This window comes from Hyperolius riggenbachi, chromosome 7 (assembly GCF_040937935.1).
Source record: "Hyperolius riggenbachi isolate aHypRig1 chromosome 7, aHypRig1.pri, whole genome shotgun sequence".
NCBI lineage: Eukaryota > Metazoa > Chordata > Amphibia > Anura > Hyperoliidae > Hyperolius > Hyperolius riggenbachi.
In genome coordinates this window covers 226,962,105-226,974,471 of record NC_090652.1, presented here as the reverse complement: position 1 = coordinate 226,974,471, position 12,367 = coordinate 226,962,105, and the positions used below count along the sequence as shown (strand labels likewise).

Below are 12,367 nucleotides of genomic sequence, written 5' to 3'. Positions count from 1 at the left end.
CAAGTATGAACTTACATGGTTATGTCAAAGTGTTTATGTGGTGTTATGAGTTATTTAATTGGAAATAAAGAGCGAACTTTCATGAGAATAACCAACAGATAAACCTCAGTGGAAGTCAGCAAAAACAGGTTTGTTCATTATTTTATGCATATTGAGAACTAAGACTACACATAGAGGCTGATTTTCAAAATAAGATAAAACAAATCCTGAAGCAAATGGAATAATCACCAATAGAGGTTAAAGGATATCCAAAGTGGGGAGTACCACTACCATGTCCACCATTCCCCCCATTCACCTCTGTCCCCCTCTGTTTTTCCTAAAAGCCAGCAGAAGCTGCTTCCATGTTGGCCAGGTCACTAGGCCTGGTGGCGCACATATCATTGATCACGTTCCAGTGGCCATGAGCACTCTGCGCAATGCGTGAATGGGGGAGCGATGGGCATGAGAACTTCTCCTTGTACATGCAAGTTCCCCCAGTTTTTACAATCTTATTTGCCTTGGATATCATTTAAAGCCACACTAAACCCTAAAGTAAACAAGGGAAATTCTCAAAGCAATCATGTTTAGTGTAAATCATAAGTATTACATTTGGAACTGAATTTTTCAAATAGAAGTTTATTGTGTAGCTCTGCTTGCCTACAGTTGTACACCTATCCATACAGGTTTAAGACCTGTCCTTCCTATGAGGTTCGGCATAGCAATCTAAGGTCTTACAGCTGCTCAACACCTACTTCCTGTGAATTATAGGTCCCACCTCCACATATGCAGGTTTGGCCATTTATATGGATACCCCTTAATAAAATGGGAATGGTTGGTGATATTAACTTACTGTTTGTGGCACATTAGTATATGTGAGGGGGGAAACTTTTCAAGATGGGTGTTGACCATGGTGACCATTTTGAAGTCGGCCATTTTGAATCCAACTTTTGTTTTTTTTAATAGGAAGAGGGTCATTTGACACATCAAACTTATTGGGAATTTCACAAGAAAAACAATGGTGTGCTTGGTTTTAACGTAACTTTATTCTTTCATGAGTTATTTACAAGTTATTTACAAGTTTATGACCACTTATAAAATGTGTTCAATGTGCTGCCCATTGTGTTGGATTGTGTTGGACTCTTCACACACTGATAGCAACACCGCAGGAGAAGTGCTAGCACAGGCTTCCAGTATCCATCATTTCAGGTGCAGCACATCTCGTATCTTCACAGCATAGACAATTGCCTTCAGATGACCCCAAAGATAAAAGTCTATGGGGGTCGGGAGACCTTGGGATCCATTCAACTGGCCCACGACAACCAATTCACTTTCCAGGAAACTGTTAATCTAGGAATGCTCGGACCTGACACCCATAATGTGGTGGTGCACCATCTTGCTGGAAAAACTCAGGGAACGTGCCAGCTTCAGTACATAAAGAGGGAAACACATCATCATGTTGCAATTTCGTATATCCAGTGGCCTTGAGGTTTCCATTGATGAAGAATGGCCTGACTATCTTTGTATCCCATATACCACACCGTCATCTGAAGGCAATTGTCTATGCTGTGAAGATACGAGATGTGCAGCACCTGAAACTATGGATACTGGAAGCCTGTGCTAGTATTTCTCCTGCGGTGTTGCTATCAGTGTGTGAAGAGTGGGAGAAGAGGGTTGCATTGACAATCCAACACAATGGGCAGCTCATTGAACATATTTTATAAGTGGCCAGATACTTGTAAATAACTAATGATAGAATAAAGTTACATTAAAATCAAGCACACCATTGTTTTTCTTCTGAAATTCCCAATAAGTTTGATGTGTCACATGACCCTCTTCCTATTGAAAAAAAAAAGTTGGATTCAAAATGTCCGACTTCAAAATGGTCACCACCCATCTTAAAAAGTTTCCCCTCTCACATATACTAATGTGCCACAAACAGGAAGTTAATATCACCAACCATTCCCATTTTATTAAGGTGTATCCATATAAATGGCCCACCCTGTAGACACATGTAATGCAGGGGTGCTAAGAAATATAGCATAGCAACTGTTGTTGCCTACTTGGATTGTGTGTTGTCACCCCTGATTGACAACCTACCAGAGCAAACAGGAAGCAAGCTGCACTGCACTGAAAAGCACATTTATTACTTGAAAAAATGTTTTCTGTCCAGCACATTGTTTCTACATATAACCTATGTTCATTGATCATCCTATAATTTGCCCTCTTCAATGTTAGGATTTAATCAGCATCCTTTTTCATTTCACAATGCTCTAGTTTTGATATTTATTTGCACCTGTCTTAGGACATCTTTCCTATAGTCATTTAAAAGCTTTGGGGGCTCTATGTGCTTCATATAATGCTAATATTTTTCTACCTACAAGCCATAAGCTTTCCATCAGCTCCTATTAATCTCTGCAGAACTATATTCTTGGTTGACTAAGCTTGGCATTTCCCTGATGCAACATGCTGCCAACACTGGTGTTTTTTCAGCTGTAGAAAGTACATGAGGTGTAACGAAGCACATGGGAGTGTTCTGCACATGTCTCTACAGTGATTGCAGGAGGAAGCATAGTGACTTAAAAGTGAACCTGAGTTGAAAATAAACTGATGAAATAAACAATTTAATCTATACTTCTAAAAAGGATTTATTTATTTTTAGATATCCCATAGTTTTATTTTATGCTTAAACAATTACAAAGTAGATTTAAAGTTTTATTGTCTCTGCTCAATGGCAATCTGTTAAGTGTTCAACAGCTAAAATATATGAACTATTGACCTTTTTTATCTATTTCCTGCAGTTAGATGCTCTTCTCTGTAGGAAAGAGTTTTATGGCCGTAATTCCTTTTCAGTGAGGGCTATGCTATAATCCATCAAGGGTCTGACACTTGCATGCTTGAATGTTAACTCTTTAATGCAGAAAAAGAAAAAAGAATCACAGCCTAGTTATAAATACGTTTGGCACGGTACTGACACATGTTTATCTCATCATGTCACATGTCAGCTCAGGAACACTTTAAATTACAAAACATTTCACCAAAACACTATAGCTTGGTAAAGATGGAAAGAGTCAGGTGGGCCAAGGACAACACGTAAAATAATGTGGAAATTGGGGACTTTACATTGTAGGTTCAATAGAATGTTACACGAGTCCAGGAGATTCCACATTAAAGAAAAGGGAAATGTGCTAATTTATTAGTTCTGGATTCCTTAATAGTAAATTATAAGTAGCAAGGTCCTGAAGAGCTGGTGTATTCCATCCATGGACTGAATTTCTTCAAAAATGATCACACACCATCTCCACAAGCTTTGTAAATCAGGACCAGAGCATGTCTTCTCTAGCTCAGTAATTTAGACCTTATCTCAACTACCTTCCACGGTGGTGAACTTCTGAAATTTTGTTCATGTATGTTAATTAGTGTTAAGTGAACTGGCTTACATATTACAAATCTGGCCAATCAGATTGAACAGTAAGTTTTCTGTATGCTCTTGTGAACTGCCATTAGCCTCTACCAGGAACCCTGAGATAATATGTAGTGCAAGTCTATGATTCCAATTTAATTCCTGATAAATAAAGTAAAAATCTAAACACTTATATAGATCACGTGGGCACCAGTTGCAGACTATATCACAATTTATTGCACTGTAAATAGTAATACACACAGCTTGGTACAAAGTACATCACCCGTCCAGGTGGCCACACATACAGACTCCCGGTTGACAACTGTTTTGCATGGTTGGGCTTCATCGCACACCACTACAACTCTATGGTGGGGATAAAGCTCAAGACTATAAAGAAAAAAAGGTGGACTTTTCTTAGAACTAGTAAAGGGGTCCAATGAACTTTTCACTAGTGCACTGTTATGATGTGTCTGAAAACAGAAGTAAAACACAGAATGTGAACAGTCCTCTCCTCCTCAGAGATTTACCTCTGTGAACTCCTGCCACCTTCTGTCAACACTATTTTTTTTATAATCGAAGACCAGGGAATTCCATGCCTAACACCAGTTGCTGCAAATTAGTTAGTAAGAAAAATTATTGGCAAAATCAAAACTGCAGTTAACATTTATATGCTGCTGCTGTTAATAGATTAGTTGTATTATTCCAAATTTTAAGAAAAACATTCTTGTAAAAAAAAAATGCCTGAAATAGTAAAAAAGAGGTTACATTTTATTTTCCACTGACTTATAAGTCACTGAGCCTTGTACCACTGAGCTTCAGTGTTGAGCTCTCCAGGCTGCCAGATTGTTTCTTTTATACTGTATTTCTAAATGCAGGAGATGAAGCTTGAGAGGGCTTCTGTGTGCAAGCTACAGAGATAGATAGATGTGCAGGCTAAAATGGTGTGGTGCTTACAGATTAAACTGGTTATTACATTTTTATGCAAAAAGGCAGCTGACCACCAGGAGGTTACTAAGATTCTTACACAGATGACAAGATGCCGACAGCAGCTCACCATTGTATCTGCAAAACTTTTTGACCAATTTGATGGCCAGTTTAACTATTTGTATACTAGTTCTTTCTGTACTATAACTCAGTGTTTCTCAACATTTTATTGGTATGTACCCCTTTTAAAACCCTGTACTCCCCAAGTACCACCTAGCATAGTAAACATTATCACAGGTACCCCTTGACAAATATATATTTAATTATAGTACATGATAATTGGTTGTAAACCATTTCCAAGCATTTACTATTGCTTTTAATTAGCTAAAATACTAATTTGGTGTTTAAATAAGATTTAGCATTTTCTAAAAAACTCTAAATTTGTTATTCTTGGTTAAGTATATCAAGCCTGAGTACCCCCTGGAACCATCAGATGTACCCCCTGTGGGGTACGCGTACCACACGTTGAGAACCTAGGCTATAACTAACTATTTTACAAAAACATAACATTTTATTTCAGTTGATTTTTATTTTACATAATTGAAAATAATAATTCCATTACAATAATAGAGTGTAGGCATCACTTTTAGAAACGTAGTTAAACTATATTTTGTAAAAATAACATTTTTCTAAAACATTTTCATTGCTGCTATCATATTGAATGTAAACATGTGGCTTTATTGCAAATATCTTTTTATGATATTTTATTTGCAGAAAGTCATTGCTTAAATGTAGCAAAGCACACCACATTGTCCTGTGCACTTCCCCTCCCACCACTAGGCTGAGAATGCAAGCAAACCAGAGCACTAATTAGAGGCATCACTGGGAATCCACCAAAGCAGATCTTCTTGCTGCTGTTAATCTGGGTGCACAGCATGTCTGAACCATCTATTGGGATGCTCTTCCCTGATAGGTTTCTCTGACATCAGGGCTTAGGCTTGTTAGGGTTGAAGGGGATGATGTTAGACTTTAGGTCAATATTTAGGCCATATTAGGTTTAGGCCAGGATTATCAGTCAGAGTTAGGTGAAAGCATTGAAATAGATTAAAGGCAGCTGTAGATGGGGAGACAGATTAGTTAGTAACATCTTAAAAGAGTATTGCTAGGCAGGGCCGGGCCGAGGCATAGGCTGAAGAGGCTCCAGCCTCAGGGCGCAGTGTAGGAGGGGGCGCAGAATTCATTCAGCTGTCATTCCTAATTGTGTTTGAAGCAGAAAGAAATAAGAAAAGGGGATACATGGCAGTGACTGCAAGCCAGATAACTAGATATTAAGGTGTTGGGGAGGTTGTGGGCCCTGTGGCGCCTCTTAGTCTAATAGCAATCAGTGTGTGATGGCTGGGGTGGCAGGGATGGAGGGGCGCACTTTGGTGTCTCAGCCTTGGGTGCAGGAGGACCTTGTCCCGCCTCTGTTGCTAGGGCATGGCTGAGGGGAAAAATAGTAAGTGATAAGGTGTCCATATAATACTGAATGTTGCGGTCTGATTGCCCTTTAAGTTGAAAATGTTATTGAATGAGAGCAGAATCGATACTGCAACATGGCCAATCTTTTGATTTCTGTCCAAAATTGGTCAAAAGGATATATTGGGCATGCTGGAAAATCTTGGTCACAAGGGTTCAATCGGGTGCACAGTGGTAACAGTGTTCTATTTTCTAATGATCGCCAGCGGCCCACCTCCATGCCCGTGATGAGCGTTGAAGGCTCAGTGTGGGGGCAGGCAATAGATCCCTCTCTGATCAAATTAGATCAAAGAGGGCTTAATCTAATGGTCAATCTGGTGGCAGATTGAGTGATGTATGGCCATCTGCAGACATTTGACAAATAGTAAAAGCTAGGTGCAAGATTTATGTAAACTCTATGAAGAGTGTTAGCAATAAGGAAGGGGTTAAAGTTAACATTAGGCACGAGAGAAGGGAAAGATTAGAGTTAGGTTGAGAGCAGGGAGTAAGGTCATGAGATATTCTTAGGGTCAGGAGAGGTCACGCAAAGGCAGCAAATTGATGTCATGGCTTGTGGGTGGATTGTTCAGATATCCAAAACCACCGCTTGTGCTGCAGTCTGTTTCTGCTACGGCTATGCTTCATATTAAGCTATCGGCTACTAGTACTATGCTTTATATTGAGCTTTAATTTACTATATTCCGCATCTATGGAGGCACATTTTTCTTGGCTGTATTAAAGATAGAAAGAATTTCTTTTAATACAAGTGCTGGTCTCAAGTACTTATATGGTCTTGTACACTTTCCTGCACCACTCTCTATATCGGGGAGGTAGGTAGAGAGCAGATGGATGCATTACTGGGAGAGGAGATGCAAACAGGAATCTGAAAACAGAAACATATCAGACACAGTTATACACCAAGTTTTTATGATGTTTGGGGGCAGTTTTTATTTGGTAAGCTCTTTTTGCCTTGCAGTAGCACTAGCAGAAAATCAGACATCAGAGCTGTACTGGGAGAGGTATTTCATGGGAGACTATTGATTCCAAAGTCGCTACAGAGATACATTGCGAGGAGGAGATAAAGCTTCTATGTCAAACCTACATCTTTATACTCTCACTGTCCTGAATAGCTCTACACTCTACAGTGTATAATACAAGCATTATCTAAATCTATATTCTTTAGAAAATATATAGGATTGAAAGAATTAATGTGTTCTGTGGACTTGTACTAATTTACTTTTTTTTGTTATATAGATGATTCAAATAGAAAGAAAGACATTGTGTTTTTGATTGATGGATCTAATGACGGCAGAGCCAGCTTTCCATCTCTGCGTTCCTTCATTCAGAGAGTGGTGGAGGGCCTTGATGTTGATCGGGATAAGATTCGGATAGGAGTTGTCCAGTACAGTGACTCAGCAAGACCCAGTTTCCTGCTTAACACTCATCCAGATCGTCAGGGAGTTGTCAGTGCTGTTCAGCGTCTAACACCTATTGGTGGCTCCCCACTAAACACAGGGGCAGCATTGGACTATGTTACATCAAGTGTATTTACCAGTTCAGCTGGTAGCCGAGCGGCAGAGGGAGTTCCCCAATTCTTGATATTGCTGACCGCTGGCAGGTCAAGAGATGATATCAGAAGACCAGCCACAGGACTCAAGGGCTCTGGAGTCATTCCTTTTGCCATCGGTGTTCGCAATGCCGACTTAACAGAATTACAGACCATTTCTTTCATCCCAGATTTTGCCATTGCTGTTTCTGATGTCAATCAGCTGGGGAGTGCTTACCAGACCTTGACAACAAGAGTGTCTGAGCTTAACGTTGGTGACATAGAAATTCTGAGACGGGCATTTCCATCAATCACTACCACTGTCGAAGGTGAGTATTAGAAAGGTAATACAATAACATTTATTAATGTGTTTACAAGTAGGACATACAGCCAAGTTAACACTTTGAAAAAAAAGGTTTGCAACTTCAAGAAGAATAATATACTACATGTATCAGTTTGCAATGTATGCTGTAAATTTTGAAGCATCACTGGTATTTATTAAACATTGTGTGATCATTCAGTATAAAATGCATCCACATTTGTAATAATTGCATTGTATTTATTTATTTTTATTAGCTGCAAAGAGGGATGTGGTGTTCCTTGTTGATGGCTCAAGAGGTGCCGCTCCTGAGTTTAATAATGTGAAAGAGTTAATTGGACGCATAGTAGACACAATGGAAGTGAGCCCAGACAGTACCCGTGTGGCCGTGGTCCAGTACAGTGATCAGGATCCCAAGGTTGAGTTTTTGCTGAATGCCCACTCTTCCAAAGATGAGGTACAAGGTGCAGTGAGAAGGATGAGGGTAAAGGGTGGATCATCTGTAAACCTTGGCAATGCTCTAGAATATGTATCTAAGAACATACTTACAAGGCCATCTGGGAGCCGTATAGAAGAGCAAGTCCCTCAGTTCCTTATTTTGACATCCTCTGGACCTTCAACTGATGATGTAGATGAAGGAGCAAGACAAATTAAAGCATCTGCTGTTGTCCCCTACATGATTGGAAAGAATATAGATACTGAAGAAGCCAGTAAAATTACATTGGGTCAAGATTTCATATACAGTGTGTCTAGCTTCCGGGAACTGCCAGCTTTGGAACAGAGACTTCTGTCCTCAGTCAGAACTCTTGACCAAAATAAGATAACAGAAATATATCTGAGACAACCAGGAATTGTTGTTGGTAATTGCTTCTACATTTACTAAGTGCATGTTAAAAAATTAATCTTTAAAGTTTACAGTGATAACATTATAGTATTTTTCTATTATCTAATTAAAGTGGATCTCAAGTCAAAACAATCATTATAATTGTTAGTGGCGTGTGTGTGTGGTGGGGGGACCCTATCAGGTTCACATTGCAGTCTGGATCCTTGCTGGAGACATTGCTTCCTAATTCCTGCCTCGTGAATCATTGTCTGTGAAGGAAATGCCTTCAAAGATGACCAACATTATCGGACACATGTACACCTTGGAGAGTTTAACCAGCTTAGGATCTTGTATGGCAGATTCTATGCTGCACTTGTGGCTCTCCTACTCTGATGTGGCATAGAATCTATGATTTCAATTCTCACAATGCTGTGCCGATCGTTTGCTCACACAGCCACTGATTCAGCTGTCATGTGACAGCTGAGCTTCTTCTGATTGGTAAGGAGGCAGATTAATTAGCTCCTTAACACGTGATTACTGCAAGCCAATCACAGTCAGTGATCATCAACAAAAGAATAAGAAAAAGGCTTAGGACCTTAACCTTCCTGGCGGTATGGTTACTTCTGGATTTTAGGGTCTAAAAGCTTTACAATTTTTTTCACACGCCTTCAGACCCTAAAAGCAGGAAAAAATCATACCGCAGAGAGATTAGTGGCAGGCCTGCACATTACTCACCTCCCTTGGATACAGCGCTGCAATTCTCCCTCCGTGACAGTGACGCTGTTCCCCTATAGTGAGATCACCTGCTGTCGTCATGACAACAGACACCGATCTCATCAGAGGGATCCAGAGTCTTCCAGGACCGGAAGAAGAATGGCTGCCAGCGTCTGGATCCCGGAGTAGGTGAGTTACAAATGCCTGCTGCGCACAGGCTCTACCTATACTTTCCGGCAGCTACCACGAGTCAGGTTCAAGGTTACTGCTGTCAGCTCCAGATTTCTGTCCAGCACCTGCCTCAGGGTTACCGCTAAGGAGGTTAAGGGGCCAGACCATTTAGGGTCTAACCAACCCTTTCTCAAGCACAATGAAACGACATAGGATGGTGGCATGAGTCAGGAAGTGAGTATCAAACTGGGATAGGCAATATTGTTTGAACATTCCAAGGTGTACCTGGTTCCTATAATGATTTTATTGGTGTGTTGATCACCTTGGTATTAGATGACACACCTTGGTATTAGATGACATAGTCAAAAATAAAAATACTTGTTTTAATTAGGTGGGGACATGTTAATGTTTCTGTAAGGTGTTCATTTTAATGGAAAACCTTCTAACTTGCATAATGTATACAAGTTTAAAAAAAAACAGAAAATGCTTTAGCTATGGCTGTGAAAGTATTTGAATTATGGAATATTCTAATGTCACCTGTTTTGTCTACTTTTCTGCAGAAACGGATCCAGACAGAAGGGATGTGGTCTTCTTGGTTGATGGCTCAACAAGAACGGGTTCTGATGGACTAGCTAACATTAGAGATTTCATTTTGAAGGTTGTTCAGAACTTCCAGATTGAGCCTACTAAAGTGAGGGTGGGTCTGGTCCAATTCAGCAATGACCCTACCACAGAGTTTTTACTAAAAGCCCATATGAACAAGCCAGCATTGATCCAAAATATTCGACGTTTACGACATAGAGGGGGAGCGCCTCTGAATATTGGGAAAGCACTGGATTTTGTTGTGAAGAATCATTTTGTGAAATCAGCTGGAAGCAGAATAGAAGAAGGGGTTCCTCAACACTTGGTACTCCTCACAGGAGGGAAGTCTAATGATGATGTCTCTGGAGCAGCCAGGTTACTTGGAACTAACGGAGTTCGATCTCTTGCTGTAGCTGCTGGTAATGCTGACAGGACTGAAATAGAGACCATAGTGTCAGACCCACGCTTCCTCTTCACTGTTAAGGAATTTAAGGACCTTCCAAACATTGAAACCATTTTGTTCAGGTCTTTTGAAGGACCTGTTGAACCAGTTGCACCACCATCACCACCTGAACCCATACCCAGTAAGTGTTCTTACCATTTTCCATTAAATTATGGTATTGGATTGGTAAGAGAAAGTTATATTTCTGCTCATAATGTTAATGTTAACACAAGGGGATGAGGTTTCCTAATGCTCAGGAACTGGAGAATCCAGAGGCACAAATATGGAGCATGAAGCACTTTACAAAAAGTTTCAAAATCCAAATGTAGACAAGCTGTCAGATACTCAATGTAAATGTATAAACCTTTCCTATCTTAGTGTGTGTGTGGACTTGAGAGGGGGATTACAGGAGACATATACAAAGACAAATCCATAACTGCTTTAGAAACTTTAGACTTTTTTGGGGTGAAACGGTCATTCAGAATACTTTTGATCAACAGTCTGATGTCTTCACAGACTGATATAACTTGGGCCAGTAGCCAGTGAGCTCGTCCATGTATGCCAAGGTGGATTGCTCAGCCCCTGGAGGGTCTTTTCACTTACTTTTTTTTTGCAGAACATGTAGCTAGCACTTTGCTACATGTTCTGTCCGATCGCCGCCGCTCCCCAACAATTCGCCGCGATGCGTCGCTAAAGGGGCTGCCCCCCAAAAAGCCTAGCGCAGCCTGGCAAATCAATCAGAACTCTCCATGATGTCATGACGCATTACCCAGAACGCCAGGGAGGTTAACCATTGTTATGGTAAGAATCTCTTTCCAAATAGGTGGTAAAATCTAATTTCCTCCGTACTCCATAGTTGATATCATTATGTAATTTTCTAAACCCAGGGATAAAAAGCTAATTTGCCAAGTCTCTATTCTGCCCTGGGGTGTATTTATTCATGTAAATTAGATTGTCTCTTTTTCTAACCTTCCTTGGTACAAGATATGTTCCATCCCTTTTATTAATTTACTTGCCATTCTTATACCTGTTCTGAAACTTTAATGTCCTTCCTGTAATATGATGCCTAAAACTGTAAAGTCCATATTTTCTAGTGTAGCCTCATAGGTGATTTACACAGAGGTAATGGCCTACTGGCATCTTATGTTTTTATTTCCTTTTTTTATGCATAACAAAATTATATTTGTAAAATGGGGACAGAAGGAGTGGAGACAGAACTGCAGTGTGGTTAGGATGCAGTATCAACCCTCAAAAACTTTTGTCTTATGTGGTGTGCTCTGGGCCAATTGTGAAATCAAGCATAAAAAGCAACTATTGAAAAGACGGCCCAGCACTATTATATTTGCCTTAGCTGCTGCCGCTTAGCTCTGAATACAGTTACTTAATTTATCATCAACCAGCAAGGATGATCAATGAGATGGAAATAATTTCAACCTGTTTCCACATTTTGTTCAAATTGTATGCAGCTTGAACTTGGACCAATTATTTCAAACAGGAAGTTAGTCTGATTGGTTCAGTTTCAAGCTGCATATAGTTTACATGAAATTTGCATGCAAGTCAAAATGATTGCCTGTGTTTATCAACCAATACTCCTGAATTCTTCTCCAAATCCAATGTCTTGAGCTATATCCCATCTAGTTTATATGATGCTATGTTTTGGGGGTGGGTTTGCAAAGTTTCATGACCTCTCATTTATCAACATTAAATGTCATCTGCCATTCATTCACCTGCCCATATAGCCATGCTGCTAAGATCATCATGTACAGTAGTATGTCACTATCCTGCTGATTATTGATAATTACTTTACATTACTTTCTAATTCACTCACTACGTTTTCATCCATTAAACTTAACTTAACTTCCTTGTTCATTAAAGTACATTACTGCTAGCAGCAGTTTCTGATTTTCTACTACTCTTTGCTTTTTTTTCCTAAGGCTGTTCCTTATCCACAGACACACACCTTCTTCCCT

General features: G+C 39.9%; 1 protein-coding gene across 1 annotated transcript in view; it reads left to right on the top strand.

Moving 5' to 3' along the window:
* COL6A3 (collagen type VI alpha 3 chain) overlaps nucleotides 1-12,367 on the top strand; it is a 170,998-nt gene that overhangs the window by 71,100 nt on the left and 87,531 nt on the right. Inside the window, exons 8-10 of the mRNA XM_068245332.1 lie at nucleotides 7,055-7,675; nucleotides 7,923-8,525; nucleotides 9,934-10,539. Of these exons, the coding sequence (XP_068101433.1) occupies nucleotides 7,055-7,675; nucleotides 7,923-8,525; nucleotides 9,934-10,539 (1,830 nt within the window). The remainder of the gene's footprint in view (nucleotides 1-7,054; nucleotides 7,676-7,922; nucleotides 8,526-9,933; nucleotides 10,540-12,367) is intronic.